General features: G+C 45.8%; 3 protein-coding genes across 12 annotated transcripts in view; 2 read left to right on the top strand and 1 right to left on the bottom strand.

Annotated features, from left to right (window-relative positions):
* LOC139748359 (uncharacterized) overlaps positions 1-14,205 on the top strand; it is a 40,030-nt gene extending 25,825 nt beyond the window's left edge. For 6 of the 10 annotated variants that reach the window (XM_071661443.1, XM_071661444.1, XM_071661442.1 and 3 more), the window contains 5 exons: positions 9,555-9,718; positions 9,975-11,581; positions 11,803-11,918; positions 12,457-12,547; positions 13,161-14,205. In XM_071661443.1, the coding sequence (XP_071517544.1) occupies positions 9,583-9,718; positions 9,975-11,581; positions 11,803-11,918; positions 12,457-12,547; positions 13,161-13,553 (2,343 nt within the window). In that variant the 5' untranslated portion in view covers positions 9,555-9,582 and the 3' untranslated portion in view covers positions 13,554-14,205. The remainder of the gene's footprint in view (positions 1-9,554; positions 9,719-9,974; positions 11,582-11,802; positions 11,919-12,456; positions 12,548-13,160) is intronic. The other 4 variants (XM_071661446.1, XM_071661445.1, XM_071661450.1 and 1 more) reach the window with 1 other exon arrangement.
* LOC139748241 (uncharacterized) overlaps positions 1-24,269 on the bottom strand; it is a 78,667-nt gene that overhangs the window by 39,461 nt on the left and 14,937 nt on the right. The window lies entirely within an intron of this gene.
* On the top strand, positions 17,883-20,046 carry LOC139748360 (uncharacterized). Its single transcript, XM_071661454.1, has 3 exons — positions 17,883-17,921; positions 18,750-18,827; positions 19,048-20,046. The coding sequence occupies exons 1-3, from the start codon at positions 17,910-17,912 to the stop codon at positions 19,489-19,491; spliced, it is 534 nt and encodes a 177-aa protein (XP_071517555.1). The 5' UTR covers positions 17,883-17,909; the 3' UTR covers positions 19,492-20,046.

Below are 24,269 nucleotides of genomic sequence, written 5' to 3'. Positions count from 1 at the left end.
GGGAATCAAGGTTCACCCATGGGTTCATCCTGGCTGCCCCCTCACGGTCGTGTTCAACCTGAACACCTTGGCCAATGTGCACAGGTGCATCTCCTCAACCCTCCCAACCCACCGACACCCTCCGCCCGTCCGGCACGCCCGACCCGCTTCACCCAACCAGGAGGCTCTTCTGGTTCAAACGAGTTTCTGATTGGATGAAAACCAGCTTTTTTTTCTCCTCTTCTTCCTCCTCCTCCTCCTCCTCCGCCGTTTTCTTCTGGTACAATTAAGGATGTTTTGTGATTTGAGGAGACGACCCTTGCCAGTGTTAAGATTCCCCTAACACCCCCCTTTTTGGTGTGTGTGTGTGTGTGTGTGTGTGTGTGTGTGTGTGTGTTCTTCCCTCCCCCAGCAACACTCGCACATGTGGTGTGTTGTAGGCCCACGTCATGGAAGACTTTGCTCGGTCATCAGCCCACAACAATGAAGGAATGTGATGCGTCACAATAATCAGCCAGTACACAAGACGAATATTTATCATCAGTCTACACAAAACGGTGTTTAAGGCTGCAGAAAACGGTTTTATATATTTTTTTTCTTTACTTTATAAGACCCCGATGACTTAGACAAGCGTGTAAGAGATGGAAAGGAATAATGATGATTATCTGTGGAAAGATGACCATAGAGTGATCAAAGGACAGAGCACCGCAGTAGGGAGATACGAGAGCATACAGCAAAATAAATAAATCAGACGTCGAAACTTAATGAAAGATATGAAACATTACAGATTTGGGAGTCACACTGGCTGGGGAGGATTTCGGATATGAGGGTTAAACTTATTCACTCCCTCGATCCCCGCTATCCACCATGAACTTAAGCGTGTGTTTACCCAGACTTATAATTAACCTTAGTCTTTCTAGACCACAAGCGGGAGTCAGCCTCCAAATACCGGATCAGTTGATGAGGTGGGCTAAGGGGGTCGTCAGGGATGTCCAGCCACGACCAAGTCTAATGACTTTTGGATATGATTTAATTATCATCCTTAAGCATACTGGAAGTACGTGCTTCAATACGGCCCATTATGGCGTGGCTATATTTTCTTAAGTACCCACTTTGACATCTGCAATTCCATAGTGGCATCTGGGTCTCATCTCTAAGCTTCCCTCCCTCACTTTGCTCCTTCATATCTAGCTTCCTCTCCGGCCGATCTATCTCTGTGGTTATTGATGGATCAGCTTTCCCCCCATTTCTCCATCACCAGCGGTGTTCTTCAAGGACCTAGTCGGTGCCCCACACTTTTTGTCCTTTTTTTCAAACATTTTCTCTCCACAATTAATCAAATGTACTCTTATGCTGACGACTCAACACTGCATTCCTCCACATCCTTCAATTCTGCTCCCTCTTCTTTCACTCGATCTGCATCTCGTCTTGACACAGCCTCCTCAGAGGAAATCTCGGTGGGGGTAGACGACATCTGGTCAAGTTTAATGCCTCCAAGATCCAGTTTGTACTCCTCACAATTCTCGTCTCTCCTTAGACTGTTCTGTAATTCCATCTCTTGACTCGATGAACATACCTGGTATTACTGTAACGTCCAATGCTTGTGTGTCCCCAGCACTAGCTAGACCACACAATACTCGCCAAGCTGCTGCGTCACATGAAAACTATGAGGCCGTCGGCAACTCAAGGGTGGGCCGTTTTGATAACTGTTTCTCTCCCTATACCTCGAAGCTTTGGAACTCTCTACCTCCTCACGTCTTTCCCCACAAGTATGACCTGGCACATCTTAAAGTTTTTCACTTCCTCCAAAATTCGTAAATACTTTCCACTGCCTCTCTCTCTCTCTCTCTCTCTCTCTCTCTCTCTCTCTCTCTCTCTCTCTCTCTCTCTCTCTCCCCATCTCACAATTCTCTCTGTGTTTCAGTTAAGGCCTGGCCTTGATGCGGGCATTTCTCCGTAATTGGAGTCTTCAAATTAAGAAAATAAAAAAAGTATACATTCATTCGTAAGTGGAAAACACCCAAGAGCGTTTAAACCGCATGTCAAGAACAATTTACGTAAGGGTCAACTGCTTGAGGTTCCAATGTTTTAGATGATGATCGACTCCATCAATAGTTCATGGTTTATCTCTAAATATTATTTAGATTATCATCCGAATATCTGCTAGTTCTGACGTATTATTACTGGTGCAATAACAATAATAATGATAATGAATAGATGTGGATAAATACAATGGTCAGTGCCTTTCCTGCAGTGGGATAAAATTAGGGTGAAGGTCACTTGTTTAAGAATAACTATAATCAAGATGATAATTTCCCCAGAATTATTCACTTGGTAAAGATCCCCTTCCCAGCTAGCTTTCACCATGCATAGAAAACGTGATGTTGTAAATAGCTCACCCGACTAACAACTTTCACCATTTTAGAAACGTGGTGCATATATATATATATATATATATATATATATATATATATATATATATATATATATATATATATATATATATATATATGGTTACACCACTGGGCTCTAGAAGTGGAAGTTTATATAGTAATGTAAGCCAAGTTGGTACATTATCGAATACCCTCCCAGGGAAGATGAACAGCTGGGTGAACTGCAGGCCTTTCTCCCTCGTCCGGGAATCGAACCCGTGCGATCACGGACGCCAACCGCTGCACCACAACTGTCCATATATAAGAGGAAAGCATCCAGAACCTGAACGAGGCTGTTCACATGTGTGATCTAGGGAATGCCAACACATGAACCGAACTGTTTCAAACAGAACGAAAGCCAACGAGAAAGGGAAATTTATTTTCAAATCTAGCGATCAGACGATGCAATATGATGAGCAAATCGGTACGGCATTGGATGTGATTGCATGAAGCAAGTCGGAGATGAAGCTTTCTGAGAAAAAAAATATATATTCGATCACTCTAGTTACCAGACAGACGATCTGTTCAGAGAAAACGTGTTCACAATAGTCACGTGGGAGACGAAATGTTCAGAAAACGTGATCACACGCGTCACGTGGTGGACGATCAAATATGGAAATCGTCCACGGTGTTGTAAGGAAGACCGTTATCTTTGTTCGTCGACCGAAAATAAGTGGAAACTGCAGAGAAAATGTAAGATTGATATATATCAACTCTAACCCAAGCATTTCTCCAACGTTACTGTTCATACAACAATACTGAGTTGGGTATGAGGTAAGGCAAATGGCGTCCTAGCTTCGTCTCTTCGATGTATATCAAGTGACTGTTATATTTCTCTCTTGTTTCTCCCCTGATGATGTGATTATCACACGAAAGTGCACTTGGGAACTTATCGTCTTTCATTTTCCCCCGTAGACTCATAGGAATATCTTGATCACGCGCAAAATTGTGATCCTTTCCAATATATATATATATATATATATATATATATATATATATATATATATATATATATATTGCTATACCTGCCCCAGTGTGCTGACCTTAGTATTCTAATTCCATTAATCAGTACAACGTCTACATCGTGACATGTTCAATGGCCCTAGAAACGAGCTAATTACATGTGGGAACAGCCAATAGCAGATGGACAGTTCGTAAAGCTTAAATATATATATGACGCTCTGAGCAGCAGTGTGTATGTCGCACTAATTACCTCCACATGTTCACGATGACATACTCATTAACTCAAGAATTTTTATCCCCTTTTTTTAAATACCTTGAATGACAAAAATGATAATAATAATAATAATAATAATAATAATAATAATAATAATGATAATAATAATAATAATAATAATAATTGGACTTCAACCGTTCTTTGAGTTAGGTGTTGAAATATTACTTATAATTCATCATTAAAACTGTAGAAGCATTATGGTATTCACCAGCAGTTTTCAATACCTTCTGGAAGCCTTTCGATCCACAAAGCCAAATATAGTTTGAGATCCTCTTACGACAGAAATCGTGAATGAAACCATCTGAGAAAGTGACGAGCCTTAAATGCATTCCAGGTATTTTTTTTCTTCAGTCTATGAAATACGAGGTACAATCGCCTAAGCCTCATAATTCATTGAACATTAATAAGCCTTAATGTTGCTAGACAATTTTATGTCTAACACATTGTTACACGACAATTTCAACCCTTTTTTAAGAATGCTGCAGGACAATTTTAAGCCATTTTTAGACACTGTTGCTGGACAATTATAAACCTTTTCAAGACATTATTGCTGGACAATTGTAACCCTTTTTTTTAAGACTGTTGCTGGAAAATGACAAACGTTTTTAAGACACTGTTGCTGGACAATGTTAAGCATTTTTAAGGCACTCTTTTACTGGACAATTTTAGCTTTTTTTTCAGACTATGACTGGACAGTTTTAAGCCTTCTTAAGTCACTGGCCATCCCTTTAAGTCATGCTCAGTCTCCTTTTTTAAGTCTCCAGTCATCGTCATCATTTATTCCCAGCTCAGCATCGCTCGCAAACCCATTCAGGAGGAAGTTCATCTTTCCTGGCAAGTCATCTGCATATATTTCAAAGAGCAATGGCCCCAGGAGCGAACCCTGCCACACGCCATTGCTGATCCCACTCTATTTCGAGGTGTGTGTGTGTGTGTGTGTGTGTGTGTGTGTGTGTGTGTGTGTGTGTGTGTGTTTAAACCAAAAGATTGGGAAGTGGTCGACGAAATTAGGTGATACCGGAAGCAGCGCTGTGCATATTACCAATTATTCAACAAAATCACTACGTTTCCAGCGCCATGGCTCACAGATTCAATGGCCATACTCGGAGATTCAGAGGGTGAGATTCAGTGGCTACATTGCTAAGCTAGGAATTCCAATATCTAGGAATGTCTGGCTAAGCTAGGAATTCAATGACTAACCTAAGAATTCAGTGGCTAGGCCAAGAATCCAGTGGTTGAGCTAAGAATTTTAATGACAAGGCTGCGAAATTCCATGAAATTTTGAGTACGAGAGGAACTCATTCTCTAGCTTAACTTTCAAATTACCTATCAACGAAGAGTCGGCTTTACGATGATCAAACTGATATCATAAAAATTAAATGGTTTCATTAAATCAGTGACAGGAAATCCTGTCAGTCGATGCGATATGTGCAATTTTGTTTTGACGTAATACTTTTATTTACTGATAATGTTTTGTCGTTTGCTAAGAATTTACGTGACATGGATGTTATGGCCGGTAATGTTTATATTCTTATAGATTTCATCAATTTTGTATGAAGTTTGTGCTTGAGGAAGTTATGAAGCCAGCTTAAATGAGGGAATTAAACATTAAAATCTTAGGACGCACACCCCTGAACTACATGACGTAAGAGATGACGCCTGTGTTGACATGGAGAAGATCTCGCTATAGTGTCGGGGTGAGACCAGAGAAGAGACAGACAGAAGAGTTAGGTGGATCAGGAGAGTTACGGAGATGGTCTGGAAGCTCAAGGTCACCTAGCCACACCTGCTGAGGCGCCCCGACACTGTTTGGTAACCTGAACAGCATCTTGTTATGTCCGCCATCCATTGTGACAAGATAAACAAATGGTCAGCTGCCAACAGACTCGCGTCTTCTTCCATTAACTTTAACAGAATTTAACACCATCTCACATACGTATATGATAACATGTACGGAAAGAAAATAACTAATGATAATAAATATTTGATATCTATATATGGTGGGACAGAGATGATAATGGGCCCGTACAGTTAACATTATCATACATCTGACATCGTATCACTTTACTCTGCGGGTTGGCGACTGTTTCCAGAAAATTACAGTGTGGCATTCTGCTCTCCTGCTTCCACATGTATTTTTAGCAACTGTAGATTACAGATTTTCACTTCCTCAATCAACGTTACAGCCTGAAATCTCAGGAGTCTCATGTTTCATATAATCAGCAGGTGAAGTTGTCGTAAAGTTAGATAATATATATATGACTCATACAAACCCATAAGTCCAGGACCAGAATTACAGGAAATGACTGTAATGCATCGCCCTACATTGTAACGCAGGTAGATGAACCTGGTGAATCCTGGAAGACACGAATCAATTCAACCATCAAAAATACGTACTAATTTGCATGTGCAGGAGCTGGAGGACAGAATGAATAAGTGATGCAATCAAGATGTTGTTGAAACGTATGAATAAACCATCTTCTGGGTGAAATTAACATTAAAGATATAAATATAGTCGACGATTACAGGTTGTAGAAGGTAGGTATGTATGTTAGCCTGCGAGATGCGGCTTCAAACAGACTAGCCGATCAGAGAATTAGAATATTAGATAATGGTATGATGTACAGGTCCCCATCATCACACCCAGGGGCTACATCGTCCCGCTCAAAGCCGTGAAGATCAACCGAGAATTTCGTATATAAATGCATTTAATCTAACATAATTCACTGGCGAAAAAAAATCTAAAAAACAAAAAAAGGTAGAAAACCTTTTAAACGACCCTCAAAGTGTAGCGTTAAAACCACCAATAAACCCGCTACAATTGGTCAGCACTCGTTAAAACGGCCATAAAACATTACACCAACGGTTACAGACAAACGGCTTATCAACACAGTTACAAGCGGTAGTTTAAACAAAGGAAAGTCGACCCGGATGACCACAAAGGACCACAACCTTAAATTTAAGGTTAATAACTCTTTAGTAATAAGTGAAGCCAGATATAAAAAAAAAAAAATGTGGCCTTGGACAGTCGGGAGCTTTGGCTTGGGATGTGCGCAGTGTTAGCTATGTAGGCATAATAGGTCGCGATGCCACCCCACCGGAGAAGAGAAAACGTAGATTTATCAAAGAAAATTGTTGATTAGAGGTTTGTGTCAAAGAAAATGGTTGTTTGAGATTCAGATGGAAGGGATAATTCGTACATCTTGAGAATTCAATGGCTGGGTGTCGCAAAGAAGTAAAATTCGAAGAGCAACAGACCTTTAGGTCCTTTCGAGGCTGTTTGTGACAATAGAAGATATCAGAAACCCACAGAATAATGTGGTAAAACTTAGAAAACATACAGATAATTGAAAGGGAAGTACCTAAAAATTGTCTTGAAGACGTAAATAAGGAAAGTCGTCGCCTTGAAGCGAAGTATCTGTCAAGTCTATTCTTAAACATATCTATGGTGCTGATCTCAGCTATTCTACTTGGTGAATCGTTCCATATTTTAACAAGCCTCTTCGAGAGGAATTACTTCGCCTCACTGAAGGTATGGCTTTATTATGATATTTTGGCATAGAGGTGTACACAGGATGCTGGCTATGTACACCCACAGTACACGACTCGGTGGTTACTCGTACACCCTAATTCATTTTGTTGTCCCTATACATTGTTATCAAGCACTCCAATCCACATTATTATACTCGTGTCTTACCCAAAGCACGAGGATGTATATGTGAATATGATATATTGAGGCGATAAAGATGTATGAGGAAAATCACCGATTTTACCTCATACTGTACCATTCTGACAGAAGATGGGAGCAGGGTTGTGTAAAGCGGCTTGTTCTATGGTGGTTCGGGATGGTGTTGGCTGATAAGAAAGGGTTTCCTCAACTCGTCTGAGTTGAATGAGGTTAGAGGATTGTTATGACGACGCCGGATGGGGGGGTTTGGGGGAGGGGGGGGAGGGGGAGGAAGGGCATGGCTATGTCACACAAAAATCTGTGGTCTTACTGTAAACAATAAACCACACATTTTCTTTTTTCCTTTTCTTTTTCTATTTTATATCAAACCTTAGTTTTTGATTTTTTCTTTACTAGACTGTAAATTTCTCTGTAGCAGATATCAGTCGATTTTTGAAGAGCATGGCTGGCTACAGTCTGGCCAGCCAGAGTGAGCCTATTGTTATCTCTCTCACCCGCAGTCTTATCTTCGCATCCTAACCAAGTGTCCTGAGCCCCACGTAGGGCACCTAAGAAGTCCATCACTTCGTGTGGGGGCGGGGCGCGATCTCAAGCATCATCGAGAAAATGGGTGGGAAAGGCGGGCGGGGGCGGGCCTTTGTCGTGTTGCACGGCGTCCCACACACACACACACACACACACACACACACACACACACACTACAAGCATTAGAACGGCGAGGTTCGTGGAGCAACGCTGCCAATAGCGGGGATGTGTGGTTTTGGGGGAGCGACAGGAAACGGACGCAGCGCAACTATCGCCTTGAGGTGACTCACAATGCCTGAGAAAGACAACACCCACCTCTGAATCATGTATCCATCCACAATGCTTCTCTCCCGTCCAGAAACTGGTGGGTTGCATTAACGCCGCGACGAGGGTAATACATTGGAGCCAGATAACAGAAGACCTGCTGGTCTGTGACGAAGTTATCTGCTGCTGAAGGACAGTGTCTAGGAAGGACAGAAGACCTGATGGTCTGTGACGAGGTTATCTGCTGTTGAAGGACAGTACCAAGGAAGGACAGAAGACCTGATGGTCTGTGACAAGGTTATCTGCTGCTGAAGGACAGTATCAAGGAAGGACAGAAGACCTGATGGTCTGTGACAAGGTTATCTGCTGCTGAAGGACAGTATCAAGTAAGGACAGAAGACCTGATGGTCTGTGACGATGCTGAAAACATTAAAACTGACTTACATTCCTAACTCATTTTAGACCAAGAGACGGGATGGTACAGCTGAAGGCCCCTCCCAACCCCACCATTTCCTACGACATATCAATAATCCGGTGGGAAAATAGCAAGGCAGGGACACCATGTAGCACAAACAGAGTATCACGACAAGGGGTGAATGGAGGAGGAGGTGGAGGTGGTAGGGAGGGTGAGAGGGGTATCAAGGGTGTGTGAACAAACAATGGTCACTGTATCTAACGGTGTTTACGTCAACGAGTTCAACCCAGCAAGTCTGCCTCTCCACTACTGAGGTCTCCCAACCTCTGGATTGGCTTCCTTCAGCAACACTCGGTGTCACCTTGTTTACTTATGGTACCAGTCCCCTTAAGCACGACGGTACGACCCTTGAGCACGACGGTGCGCCCTTTGAACACGACGGTGCGACCTTTGAGCATGACGGTACGACCTTTGAGCACGACGGTACGATCGTTGAACACGACGGTACGACCCTTAAACACGATGGTACAATCCTTGAGCACGACGGTACGAGGGTCATACCTTTGTGGTCGTGTGGGCAACACCTCCTCTATAGCGCGGTGTCGACAGTGGAGACACTGGGTTCGTTTCTCTCTCTCTACAAGTGATGTATTTCCCCAGCCAGAGCCAGTGTGACTGATCATATACGCGGACAGTGTGAGGAATCCCCTGTAACAGCTATGAAACCCCTGAGATAAGGAAAGATCCACCCTTAGATAACTGGAAAACCCTTGAAATAACTAAGGGACCCCCTGATATAAGTAAGGAATCCCCTGAGATAACTAGAGAACCCTTGAAATAACTAAACAATCCTCCCCTCCACACCCCAGCCCGAGATAGGCAAGGAATTCCGTGATATGACCATGTGACCTCCAGAGATAACCAAGGAACCCACTCCCCTCCATCACCACCTCCTTGACGTAACAGCGTGACGAGCCCTCTGAGCAGAGCTCCTGACGATCTCTTCTCCTCCAGCAGGTAGTGGGGCGCAGCAGCTGCAGCCATGTCTTGCGCCAACGGGAAGGTGAATTACGAGGCCGTTCCTCTGCCCTGTGAACCACGTCCCGAGCAGGACACGAACCCAACACCCGACATGTCGGGTGGAGACGCAGACGCCCCCGTCACCGTGGTCAACACAGGTACGTGGCGTGAGGTACAACACGTATTTACATCATTAGTTCCGGTACTGTTTCACATCTCGACCCGTAGGTTCGGTAGGCTATACTGTACGCACGGTGCTTCGAGACGCATCATAAGCTTCAGTACTGGTTCGCACACCTCTCGAGCCAAAGGTCCTTGTAGCGAGGGACTCGTATGAGCGAGTAGTGTTGCCATACAGGACTCGTTTCCTATGTGGCGATGAGACCGTGTGTGATGACGTCCTATTGTTCACAGGTGCGAGCCTGAACAACCTGGGTGACGCTGGTATACTGGCCTGGGACCCGGACACGGCCCGACTCCTGAAGGTGGTGGACGGCGAGAGCCTGGAAGGTCTGCAATCGCTCCTGGAGGCGGGTATCCACGTCAACGGGCATGGGGGAGCGTTCCACGAGACGGCCCTGCACCACGCGGCACAGAACCGGTGGGCGGCTGGCGTGCGCTTCCTGCTCTCCGCCGGTGCCTCAGTCTACGCCAAGAACCAGTTCGGCCAGACTCCGCTGCACTACGCCGCCGCCTCCAAATGCACGACGATCATAAAGCTGTTGCTGGAGTCTGGCAGGCCCGGCGTGCTGGACCACCGGGACATGCGAGGCCACACGCCCCTCCACGACGCCTCAGCCTCGGGCTGCGTCAACGCCATCACCATCCTGCTCAAGGCCGGGGCCATGGTGCGCGCCAAGGACAGCAACGGCGAGACGCCCCTGCACAAGGCCGCCAGGGCGCACTCGGTGCCCTGCATGGTGGCGCTCCTGAACGCGGGTGCGGACATGGCCGCCTGCGATGACAACGGGGAGTCGGTGCTGTCGTACACGCTCCATCACCTGCCGGGCACGATGGACGCGGTCTTCGACTACTGCCTGGTCACCAACTCCCCCAAGATCAACACCAAGACCCTCGAGGTGACCATGAACTTCCTGCCGCTCACCATAACCAACGGGAAGAACCAGATACAGAACCTGCAGTCGTTCGTGGACCTGGGCCACGCCAAGCTCCTGAGTCACCCCCTGTGCGAGGCCTTCCTCCTCCTCAAGTGGATGAACGTGCGGAGGCTCTTCCTGATCGAAGTGATCCTATACCTACTGTTTGCCGTGCTCACCACCGTCCTGACCTTCAACAAGTTCGTGTGGACGACGAGCAACACCAACCAATCCGTCCTCATCAGCAAGCGAGGGGAGGAGTGGGAGGCCTGGGGGAAGGAGCACGTCAAGACGCAGTGGGGCCTCCGACCCCTCGAGACCGAGACGGAGAAGTGCCTGAAGGGGATCGTCATCACATTCCTGGTGGTGATCCTCATCCAGCAGTTCCTGACGCTGCTGCAGAACCGGCTGGCGTGGTTCCGCTCCCTCTCGGGCGTCCTACACGTCATGATCACCGTCATGGTCATCGCCGTGGTGCTCACGCCCGTGCCGGAGAAGTGGCAGCACCACCTGGCCTCCTGGCTCATGCTCGTCATGTGGACGGAGTGCATGATCCTCATCGGTCGCTTCCCCAGCTGCGGCATCTATGTGGTCATGTTCACCCGCGTGGCCAAGGTCTTCCTCCGCATCTTCCTCATCTACTTCTGCCTCCTCCTGGCCTTCTCCTCCGCCTTCTACGTCGCCCTCCACTCTAAGGAGAAGAGTGAGGTGGGCGGGCCTGACCACGTGGTGTTCTCCAACCCGATCCTGACCTTCGTTAAGACACTGACCATGATGATCGGCGAGCTGGACTTTGGCGAGGAGTTCGTGAGCGGTCTGTCCCACCTGGTGTTCACAGGGCACGCCATCTTCCTCTTCTTCGTCATCCTCGTCTCCATCATCCTCTCCAACCTGCTGGTGGCCCTCGCTGTCAACGATGTCCAGGTGCGTGGGTCTCTCTCTCTCTCTCTCTCGTGGTCATCGTGGGAGGGTCTATCTATCTTGTGGTCTTATCGTGGGTGGGTCTATTTTGTGGGCTTATCGAGGGGGAGGGGGAGGTCTCTCTCTCTCTCTCTCTCTCTCTCTCTCTCTCTCTCTCTCTCTCTCTCTCTCTCTCTCTCTCCTCTCACATTCACTCACTCACTTTCTCTCTTCTCCCCCCTCAGGGCCTGAGGAAATCCGCCCATCTGGAGAGGCTCATCAAGCAGACCGAGCTGGTCTTCCACATGGAGAAGAACTTCTCCATTGCTGCATACATCGCCGACCACGTCAAGGTGCCAAAGTAAGTCTAGACGAGTCTACCTCTGTGTGTGTGTGTGTGTGTGTGTGTGTGTGTGTGTGTGTTTAAGGACCATTTCTGTATGATGAGGAGAAAGTCTTCAACCATGATAATCCGTTTCTTATCCTTGGATATATATATATATATATATATATATATATATATATATATATATATATATATATATATATATATATATATATGTGTGTGTGTGTAATTTTTTTCTTTTCTTATAACTAATGTAGATTTACAAATTTACAGCCTGTTTACTTTTTTCTTTTTTTAACTTTCTATTGTTGCGTAAACAACTGGTAAATCAGAGACATGTCCAACAACAACAACAACAACAACAACAATTGAAAATAATCATTCAAGAGAAATTCACGTTCGTTTTCCATTTGACTGGCCGCTTACCAGACTCCCTAAAGAAAACGGAATGACGTACTCGCCTCCAGTGAAATACCTTCGTTTAATGACAGGAAGTTTGACAGCTTGGTGTACCCAATGATCTGAGTCTTAACAACCCAATCTGGTGTTGCAGGTTGTACGAACTGCTGATCAAGGTTGCCAACGTGTGCGACTACGATTGTTACAACACCCGGGTCTTCCTCCTGCCCAACAACCCCAAGAAGGTGAGATTCGTCACAACATAAGGAAAGGATCACAACCACTTGCCACTAACGCACACTCGGCCATGTGTGTGTGTGTGTGTGTGTGTGTGTGTGTGTGTGTGATTACCTACTTATGCTATAAGTAAAGGGTGTTATCGCTTGCTGTTAGTGTACAAGGGAAAGTTGTATACAATCATGGACTATGTCTGCCAACACTGGCTTCTACTCCACCCTTCTCTACCATCAGACTCTCTGTATTCACAAGTCTATTACTACTTCATATCTTGCACCTCCTGACTATGTATCTTGTCTTCATAACATGCCTCATACTCCGCTTCGTACTGTGTTGTCACAACGATTCCTGTAGCTTATTCTGGAGAACTGATTCCAAGCAAAATCTTTATCCCTCTTTTTTGTGTTCTTTCATATTGTTTATTCTGAGCAGAAACCTGAGACACAAATATGCAATTTTTGTAACCCATCTACCCTCTCTACAACCCCAGCCAAACATGGCATTGTAACCCACCCCTCTGTCCACAACCCCAGCCAAACGTGGCATTCTAATCCACCCCTCTCTCTACAACCTCAGCCAAACGTGACATTCTAACCCCTCCGTCTTTCCTTCCACTTCCAGTCGAACAAGCTCTTCATGCTGGAGAACAAGAAGTTCCGCGAGATCACCTTGCCGTCGCACCTCCTGGCCAACGTAAACAAATGCCTCCGGACCCGGGAGGCGGAGGCGCACGACCACAAGAGCAACAGCACCAGGGTCAAGAGGGAGAGTCGCATCCGGCGGGGCGAGTACCAACGCAACAACGACGAGGACGTCAAGGCCAACCTCAAGGACCTGGAGGCCAACGTGATCGAAGTTGTCAGCGAGAAAATGGAGGAGATGGCCGACTCGCACGCCTCTCTCAGCAGACGACTGGCGGCCCTGGAGGACAACCTGGAGAAACTGACGAGTCTCCTTGCTCAGAGAGCTAGTGACTCTGCTCCTGGAGGGAGCGCAGGCGAGGAGGGAACCTGAAAAACCATCGTGTTGTGAATTTATATATATATATACATACGGGAGGGGGTCGTTGTTGGAGAGCACGTTAACACTAGGGGTATCCAAATTCGCCTGTGGGGGGGGGGGATTCCACGTCTGCAGAATTTATATATAAACTTGCTCATATATATAAACTCGAGTACAAACAATACATATGCAAAATGTATATGTGTAACTCCCCCAGAGATGTAGATACTACTCGCTTGCTTCACTGGTCTGGTGGAGGCATGACGGGGAAGACACAACCACAGTCAGCGTCACACTTTCATAAGGCAAATCAAGGCACTGGTCCGGGTTGTAGAATAGTTGTTGTTTGGTTGTTAAGACAAACCAGCAATAAACTGGCTTCGCTGGAGTCTTGTAAATAACTTTCAGGGCATATATATATATATATACGTTGAAATGTATAGGTATGTATATGAGCGTGTGTGGGCGTGTATGTATATACATGTGTATGTGGGCGGGTTGGTCTATTCTTCTTTCGTCTGTTTCCTTGCGCTAACTCGCTAACGCGGGAGACAGCGAGAAAGTATAATAAATAATAGATAAGATAAATATTCAGTGGTTATTCCTTCTGTGTATATAAAAGATAATATGACTGAAGTATATATATATAAATATTGTAAATACAGGAGTTGTAGACTGATAATAATCTGTGATCCTTATACACTGAAGCTTCCATTACTGGCCTCTACACAAAGTGTCTGTATAAAGATGAAGAAGAATATCTTATTAAACCTCAAGTGGTTTAATCTCTGGGGAAAAATATGTATTATCTATTTTTCTTTACGTGTTGAAAGTTAAGATCAGTGCATAATGCCCAGCTTTATGGCTGGAGGTGTGCTTCAGCTGTGACCCAAACTGTTATTATTTATTGCCTCACAACCAACAACCCCTCCCCAGCCCCCCTTCTCCCCTTTCTTGCTTTATACGGGGCTCCTGCAGCTCCCGAAGCTGCGCTCCGCACAGGAGCAGGGGAAAACGAGGGGCTCAGTTGGCATCCCTGAGGTGACAGAGCCTCGCATCAGAAAGGGGGACTTTGAACGCTCGTTGCGAAGCCTTGTCTAGCACTGTGCCAAACTGTGATGCGATATACTGACCCGTAGACAAATGGCAACAGGATAAAGAAAATGTGATTAGAAAAAGATTATGCACTTGTGTTTTTACCTCCCCCCCCCCAAATATGCTCAAAGACAGATGGAAGTGTGGACGTATTATTACCTTACGAATCACTGTATCTGTGATAAATGATCCAGGCCCTCACGCCAGTACATGTGATCAAAGGCAAACATTGTGTCTTGCAGTGATACATCACACAGGGTGGTGCAGTGAGGAGGGTGTTCAGTGCTTAGTTCAGTGCCTGCAGCAGGTGTTGTGTTACAGTGATACATCACACAGGGTGGTGCAGTGAGGAGGGTGTTCAGTGCCTGCATGCTGTTGGATGGTGGTGATACAAAGTCACTGTAATCTTCATTATTTCACTGTAATCTTCATTATTTCACTGTAATATTATTTCAATTAGTGATAAAAATTACGGAAGAGAGGGAGGGAGGGAGGGAAATATAAACCAGCTTTGTGGGGAGAAGAAAGTTAAAATTATTTCTTTGTTCAAAAACTTGTAAAAAAAAGTTTTTGCACCTCACGTAGTACGAGGATACACTCTACCTGTGTGTGGCACAAACTGAAATATGAGAAAATCCTTTTGAAAGAAAATTGAAGGAAAAAATGGATATTTGTAGATATTTTTTCAGATTAATAAAGTGTCATCCCACTTTTAAAACTATCTTGTTATTCTGTGATCACAAAGCAAATACATCTACAAAATGTGATAGTGAGTTGAATTTCATACAACAAAATTATATATCATCATCATCGTCATTATCCACCTGATTTTTGTATCACCCACCTGATTTTTGTATCATCCACTTCATTTTTGTATCATCCACCTGATTTTTGTATCATCCACTTGATTTTTGTATCATCCGCTTCATTTTCGTATCATCCACATGATTTTTCTATCACCCACCTGATTTTTGTATCATCCACTTGATTTTTGTATCATCCACTTCATTTTTGTATCATCCACATGATTTTTCTATCACCCACCTGATTTTTGTATCATCCACTTGATTTTTGTATCATCCACTTCATTTTTGTATCATCCACTTGATTTTTGTATCATCCACCTGATTTTTGTATCATCCACTTGATTTTTGTATCATCCACCTGATTTTTGTATCATCCACTTCATTTTTGTATCATCCACTTGATTTTTCTATCACCCACCTGATTTTTGTATCATCCACTTGATTTTTGTATCATCCACATGATTTTTGTATCATCCACTTAATTTTTCTATCATCCACCTGATTTTTAACATCTAAAATTCCCCAATATAGAGGAAATGATCCTGATAGACTAATGCAGTGTATATGTACTGTAACCTGTCCAAGAATACAATAATACAGTACCTCCTGTAGTAGTTTCACACCTGTAGGTAATCAATACAACTTTATTTTGGAGGGGTTAGTAAAAGCAAAGTCTTTATCAATCTATGTTCGTATTATGATAACCACATGTATGTAGTGATTGATGGAGATGCAGTAATTAGAATAATTATACAGAATTCCCTTTCCCCGTAGAGCAAAATGTAATTGCAAAAGTAATTAATTACACCCACCTATATACATACCCCCGTACACTGACACACACACACACACACACACTCAACCACACACAAACAAACACACACACACACACACACACACACACACACACACACATAATCAGGAAAGTTAAGCAATCGCACATCATTTCTGGTCAGCGGATACAGTGAAAGGGACGCCCCAGTCACTGCTAATGGGACAAGCACAGGCCGCGCTTGCGCGTGTGATTACCCCCCCCCCCCCTCTCCACCCTCGTTGCACAACGACAACTACCCCCCCAACCCCCACCCACTACCACCCCCAACTCCTTTTTCCCCCAGAATCATGAGGGGGTTAAGAAAAAATTAAAGAAAAAAGGCAGCTTTATCTTTTTCTACTGGAAATGAAAGATAATGTATCTGGCTTCCCATTTTCTCTCGGATCGTATTAAGGAAAATGGGGTCAACTTGCAGGCCACCCGTTGTTACATTTCTTTCCTCCTCCTGTAATAGAAAATGTATTTTGATTTCCCATTTGCCCCTAAGAATCATTTAAAATAAATATCAGCAATTTGGAGCATCCCTTCCCACATTCTTTTTTCCCCCTGCAAAGAAAATGGATCAGTTTTTCCCATTTTCCCACGAAATCACTTACGAAAAATGGTGGCAACCTGCAGCCCCGCTTCCACACAAACTTTGTATTTCCTTAACGCAAATCAAAGACACAATTCCAGTTCTCTTTGCTCAAAACATCAAGAAAATAAATCAATATAAATGGCAGAAAAGCAGAAGGAGGGAAAGAAATCGAAAAGAATGGAGATGACTTGTATATTTGGCGAGATTGTGCCTCTAAGAGAGAGAGAGAGAGAGAGAGAGAGAGAGTAATTTTCCCAAAGAGGGGACAGAGAAGCGAGCCAAGTGAGGATATGCCCTCTAAGGCTCAGTCCTCTGTTCTTGACGCTACCTCGCTAACGCGGGAAATGGCGGCGAATATGCATAAAAAAAAAAAATATACATAATTATCTTTCTATTTTCTCTTCCATGGCTGGAGTGCTTGTAGCTTACAAGGTGACCAAGTACATGAGTCTTGTTGGCACTTAAGATGAAATACAATTCTGCTGCGTTGGATGTGGGCCGACGCGTCTATCTCTCCATCTGAATCTTCAATATAGATCGTAAGTGTGTGTGTGTGTGTGTATGTGTGTGTGTGTGTGTGTGTGTGTGTGTGTGTGTGTGTGTGTTACCCTTCTCTCTGTGTCACAAATCTGTTCCTCTCACGACCTGCTTCGGGTACGGTCGAGGCCTTGGACACAAACTGGTATATTTCTTCACGTTGTAATGATGCTCAATGATGCACGTAGATTACTCACTTGACTACCACACACACACACACACACACACACACACACACACACACACACACACACACACACACCCTCATGATGTCAGCCACACTAATGACCAAACCCTCTTTGAAACGCCAGGCCAGCTAACCATCGTCTGACAATCCGACGAAGGGTAATGGACCAGTCTGTGATTATACATGACAGTCCGCTCCATCCCCGACCCTCACACACACACACACACACACACACACACACACACACACACACACACACGTCGACGTGTATAAAAAGGAAGGCGTGTGGTTTGTCAACCATCAGTACTCGAGCCTCACCCCAGCAAGCAGGATGTTCCTAGGGGTGAGGACCCACAACGGCTGGCTCTGGTGACCAACCACACTGTGTGTGTGTGTGAGAGAGAGAGAGAGAGAGAGAGAGAGAGAGAGAGAGAGAGAGAGAGAGAGAGAGAGAGAGAGAGTTGAGACAGACACAGAAAGAGATAAGGAGTTGAGAGACAGAGAAAGATACAATTGAGATATAAACAGATAGATTGATAGATAAATAGATAGAAAGAGAGAGTTGAGTTAGAGATAGAAAGATAGATAGATACATAGAAAGACAGAGTTGAGAAAGATAAAGATAGATAGATGGAGAGAGATAGTTGAGACACAGAGAAAGATTGATAGACAGATAGATAGATAGACAGATAGACACAGAGAAAGCTCTATTTTCATCCTCTTTCACCAGAGAGAGAGAGAGAGAGAGAGAGAGAGAGAGAGAGAGAGAGAGAGAGAGAGAGAGAGTTGAGACAGACACAGAAAGAGATAAGGAGTTGAGAGACAGAGAAAGATACAATTGAGATATAAACAGATAGATTGATAGATAAATAGATATAAAGAGAGAGTTGAGATAGAGATAGAAAGATAGATAGATACATAGAAAGACAGAGTTGAGAAAGATAAAGATAGATACATGGAGAGAGATAGTTGAGACACAGAGAAAGATTGATAGACAGATAGATAGATAGACAGATAGACACAGAGAAAGCTCTATTTTCATCCTCTTTCACCAGAGAGAGAGAGAGAGAGAGAGAGAGAGAGAGAGAGAGAGAGAGAGAGAGAGAGAGAGAGAGAGCGACCCCTGGCCAGCGTGTCTGACTGAGCCTGGTTTCCTCCCACCGTCACACAGGTCGTCGTGGTGTGGGTCGTGGGGTCGTCAGTCGCCAGCGCCCTGGCCGACAAGCTGCCTCCTCCACCCTTCCCTGGGGTGAGTCCTCCCCCCAGATCTCTTGTTCAGGGGGGGTGATAGGGAATTGAATGGGGGGGCGGAGATGGGACAAGGTCTCCTCTCTCTTCCCCCACTCTTGACGCGGGGGAGAGAAGGAGGAGGGAAATGAATGTATATATATACATCTACATAGAGTATTTACTCGGTCGTTGCCCCTCCTCTCCTGCTAATGTGTCGTGTGCGTCTGTCTCCCCCCCAGGTGCCCGCGCGGTACGACTTCACGTACGGCGTCGTGCACGATCCGACGGAGACCGACTTCGGCCACCAGGAGTCCCGGGACGGAGGGAAGACCACGGGCCACTACTACGTCGTCCTGCCCGACGGACGCATCCAGGTGGTCAAGTACACAGCCGACGACCAGGGCTTCGTGGCCGAGGTGTCGTACGACGAGGACGCAGGCGACGTGAAGCGTATACCTCCTCCTCCTCCTCCCGCACCCGTCTTACCTCCTCCTCCTCCTCCGGGGCCCCCAGCGCCAGTCTTCCCGCCTCCTCCTGTATTTGTTCCCGCCCCAAAGCCAGCCCCTCCTCCCCCACCACCGCCAAGACCACACTACCCCCAACCCCCCACGCCATACCGCCCCTATTTCCCCCCTCACCACCATTACCACGCCCCCCACGCCCATCACTACCGCCGCCCGTAACACCACCACCCCTCCTCCTCTCTCCCCGCACCCCAGCACCCACGCTTCACCACCTCCTCCCCGCTTAAATCTCCCTCACCCCCTTTTCACTCATCCCTTTCAATCAGAAACTTAACCCCTTTCCAATCACCTCCTCCCACCTCCACACACACACACCTTTCAGTCCCCGTCTGTCGACCCCTTTCACTCCCCTTCTATCTACCTCCACCCCTGTCCGACATCCCAGTCAAGAAGAGAAAAAAAGAAAAAAAAGTCGTCCAGCCTCCCCACAACCCGCCACACACACACACACACACACACACACACACACACACACACACACACGTCACACCGTCCAGTGTGATCATATAAAGTCCAGTGTTCAGTGTACCTCACCACACGAGTCATGGTTCCTTCTCAGTGCGTCACATCCTAACTACGAACTCCGAAGATCATGTACTGGTAGCAAGGACTACTACATATACATATAACATTATGTAGTAGAGATTAGAATGTTATAGATGTATACATATATGTTTTTACAATACATATAGTATTCTTCTCACAGCATTGTTCATTTACCCCTACCAGTAAACTGAAAGAAAATGATTTACGATTTACGACAGAGGGGTGGGGGAGGCAAGTGTGTGTGTGTGTGTGTGTGTGTGTGTGTGTGTGTGTGTGTGTGTGTGTGTGTGTGTGTGTGTGTATGGAGAGAGAAAGAGAGAGAGTAAGAGTGAGGCGAGGAGATGAGTCGGGGTGAAATCTTAGGGGGGGGGGGGGGGGACCTCGGGCCACCAGAGACCTCCAGAGACCGCGGCCCTGGTCTCTCCCGTAATTTGTGGTTTCTTGAAATGCCAAAGAAACCATCGTCACGTCCTTATGATACCAATATTCATATATTCCTTTACCGACATCAAATATCTCCATTTGTACACCCGATTATAATATTCTATATCCTGGCTTATATTACCTTGCGATTATATTCTACATCTTGGGGGTAGAAAGTCTTCCCTCTGCTACACTTTTCTAATGATTTCTGAAAAGGAATTGCATCTTTCTCAGTAGCATTAGGGCCAGGACAATCTACCTGGCACCTTGCGTCTGTATATCTACTTAACTCTAAAGAACATTTATCTACAACATCTACTGAGACGTTCTATAATCTACAATATCTACCGGGACGTTCTTTAATCTACCATATCTACTGGGACGTTCTTTAATCTACCATATCTACTGAGACGTTCTTTAATCTACCATATCTACTGGGACTTCGTGCGCACGTTCAATCTCACCTCATGAGTTCTTCTGAACATATCAGGGATGGTCATGGAGATTTTGTGGTCACATTCAGCATTTCCCTGAATACATAGATGTCCTTCTCGGTGTTTCTCTGAATACAGCAAGGATGATTACAGGGATTCAGTGTCCCTTCAGGTCCCTCTGAATACAGCAAGGATGATTACAGGGATGCAGTGTCCCTTCAGGTCCCTCTGAATACAGCAAGGATGATTACAGCGATTCAGTGTCCCTTCAGGTCCCTCTGAATACAGCAAGGATGATTACAGGGATTCAGTGTCCCTTCAGGTCCCTCTGAATACAGCAAGGATGATTACAGCGATTCAGTGTCCCTTCAGGTCCCTCTGAATACAGCAAGGAATGATAATACAAATTCAATGTTCCTCCTAGACCTCTGTCTACATACACATAGTGCCATTGTACGAAGCACAAACTGAACATTTTCCATTGTGTTCATTGGGGAAAAACACATCCATGGTCCTGAGCACGCTCGGGATACGACAGGAGGGATCGCTGACATCCAACTAAGGTGTTAAGGAGGCCAGGGTGACGATGATTGGCAGTGGTCAACAACAATAAACCCCCCCCACACACACACACTTTGCGAGGATGCGAGTGTGTGTGTGTGTGTGTGAGAGAGAGAGAGAGAGAGAGAGAGAGAGAGAGAGAGAGAGAGAGAGAGAGAGAGAGAGAGAGTGAAGGTCAATGTCACGTATATAAAGTGGAGGAGATTTCACTGAGCGAATCAGTTCGCGGTGTGGACCCGTCGCCTCCCCAGCCACCATGACACGACAGGTACACTTAAGACCAGCAAGGAGGAGGAGGAGGGGGAAGGGGAGGAGGCCGGAGGGTACAAGCCGGAGGCAACAGGTGCGAGAGTGGAACGGGAAGAAAGTGCTTCTTTTTATGGAAGATGAGACGGATCCAGCTGGCTCAGTGTGGGAGATAACGTAGGTGGAACAGGAACTGAAGTACAGAAACGCAAGACGGAACACAGGTGGAACAGGAACTGAACGAAAGGAACGCAGGATAGAACACAGGTGGAACAGGAAGTGAACAACAGGAACGTAGGATGGAACACCGGTTAAAAAACAGGAAATGTAAAGACAGAAATGCAAGATGGCACATAGACCAAGAAAAAAAAAAGAAAAAAAAAACAACGCAAGTGGAAGAGATAAGTGCATGGGGGAGGTCGATTCAGTCTATTCCATAGTATGGATATGGGACAGACTCCTCGTGAACACAACACATCTAGTGACGTTATCTGTACCATGGCAAATAAACTGGTCTGAAATTCTGATATGCTATGATCGCTTCAGCTTCATGAATATCACAGATCTAATCGTAAAAAAATACTTAACAAAATGATACTGAAATTCTATCTACTAATACTGATCTTAATTTCAGCAATTTTGGTTTACTTTCACAATGTGTGTTCATTTTGGAGGGGGAAGGGGAAGTTATAAGTGGTAAATAAATGCTCTGGGTGACTGTAGGGTTAACACTATGGCAAGATAATACCAAATTCTATTAGATAAGATGATATCTAATTCTACTACACGCAAGCAGTTTAATAAATGATAGAGAGAGAGAGAGAGAGAGAGAGAGAGAGAGAGAGAGTATGGATTCTCTCTCTCTCTCTCTCTCTCTCTCTCTCTCTCTCTCTCTCTCTCTCTCTCTCTCTCTCTCTACATACAACGGAGAGACGTAGCTAGGACGCCATTTGGTAAACAAACAAGTGACTGTTATATTTCTTTCTTGTGTCTTCCCAGATGATAATGTGATCATTACACGAAAGTGCACTTGGGAACTTCACGTGTTTCATTTCCCCCGTGGACTCATAAGAAGAGAGAGAGAGAGAGAGAGAGAGAGAGAGAGAGAGAGAGAGAGAGAGAGAGAGAGAGAGAGAGAGAGAGTGCGTTCTTGACGCCCCCTCCCCCACCTGACCGCACCCTCCTTCCTCCCGCAGGTCCGGACGGCGTGCGCCCTGGTCGTGGGAGGCGTCCTGGCAACACTGGCTTCCCCACCCCAGCACCACCAGGTCAGACCACTGGTAACGTATGGTCCGTGTGGCTCTCCTCGTAACGTATGGTCCGTGTGGCTCTCCTCGTAACGTATGGTCCGTGTGGCTCTCCTCGTAACGTATGGTCCGTGTGGCCCTCCTCGTAACGTATGGTCCGTGTGGCTCTCCTCGTAACGTATGGTCCGTGTGGCTCTCCTCGTAACGTATGGTCCGTGTGGCTCTCCTCGTAACGTATGGTCCGTGTGGCTGTTACTTGTACAGTACGGGGAGGGTGGTTTATACACCCGTGAGACCCGTGTGTGTGTGTGTGTGTGTGTGTGGTCATATAACCTCCCTCTCCCCCCACAGGATCCTGCTACCCTGGACGAGCTGGCCCGGGCGGCCGAACACAGCGGCAACGACTTCATCCACTTCGGCCACCGGGGCAGCCACCCTCTGATCCGGGGCCGGTACAGCGTTCGACTCCCGGACGGCCGGCTCCAGAGGGTCCAGTACACGGCGGACGACACCGGATACCACCCCGTCGTGTCCTACAGCGGCAGGGCTGCGCGTTATCCACCCCGCCACCCGCATGGTGGGCATCCGTTTACCCCATTCCCGCGGGTGCACGTCCCACCTCCATACGAGCCTTTGTACGTTGAAGACGAACCCGTGGACCCAGTAGAGGCAACCCCCTTACCTCATAAGGCGGGTGGAGCACCTCATAAAACACCGGTTCCTCATAAGACAACCTCGACCCCCTCAGAGGCAACCCCTCCTCCCACTCCAGCCCCTCACAAACCCCTGTACACCAGGCCTCACTCCACTCTCGTACACCAGCCTGGACTCCCCCCGCCACTCCACAGCGACCTCCACCCACACTACCCCTTCCACAACCCCAGGCGACGCCCAGTCCACCCACCACCACGGCAGGGAGGAGGTATCTTCTTCCTCCCACAACCCACGTACACGCCATACCACCTCCTGCCTTATTAAACACACACAAACCTCCCACCTCAGGACACATTTGACCTTGGGGGGACGCCACTAAGGATGCTATAGATTGTGACTACAACAAAGGTGACATGGTTTGTAAGACATCAGATAGGAAGTTTAGAAGTGTACAACTTTCTCTCCGTTCTGTACAAATATATATTTCTTTCTTTCAAACTATTCGCCATTTCCCGCGTTAGCAAGGTAGCGTTAAGAACAGAGGGCTGGGCCTCTGAGGAATATCCTCACCTGGCCTCGTTCTCTGTTCCTTCTGTTAATGGTAAACTCATAAAGTTATTTATGCATAGATGTATTTTTATACGAAATAAACTATCAAGTGTGTAAAACTCATCTTAAGTAAACCCCTTGCATTTAACGTGTATAATAATATCATGGATACGCATTACACACATCGACGAAATGATGAGCATGTTACTCTGAGTACCAAGAATAATTACATCTGATACAAGTAAAAAATATAAATCGAAAAAGGAGTTTCTACAGA

Source organism: Panulirus ornatus, chromosome 73 (genome assembly GCF_036320965.1).
Source record: "Panulirus ornatus isolate Po-2019 chromosome 73, ASM3632096v1, whole genome shotgun sequence".
NCBI classification, from domain to species: Eukaryota; Metazoa; Arthropoda; class Malacostraca; order Decapoda; family Palinuridae; genus Panulirus; species Panulirus ornatus.
The sequence above is the reverse complement of the archived record's forward strand: the minus strand, read 5'-3'. Positions and strand labels throughout refer to the sequence as shown.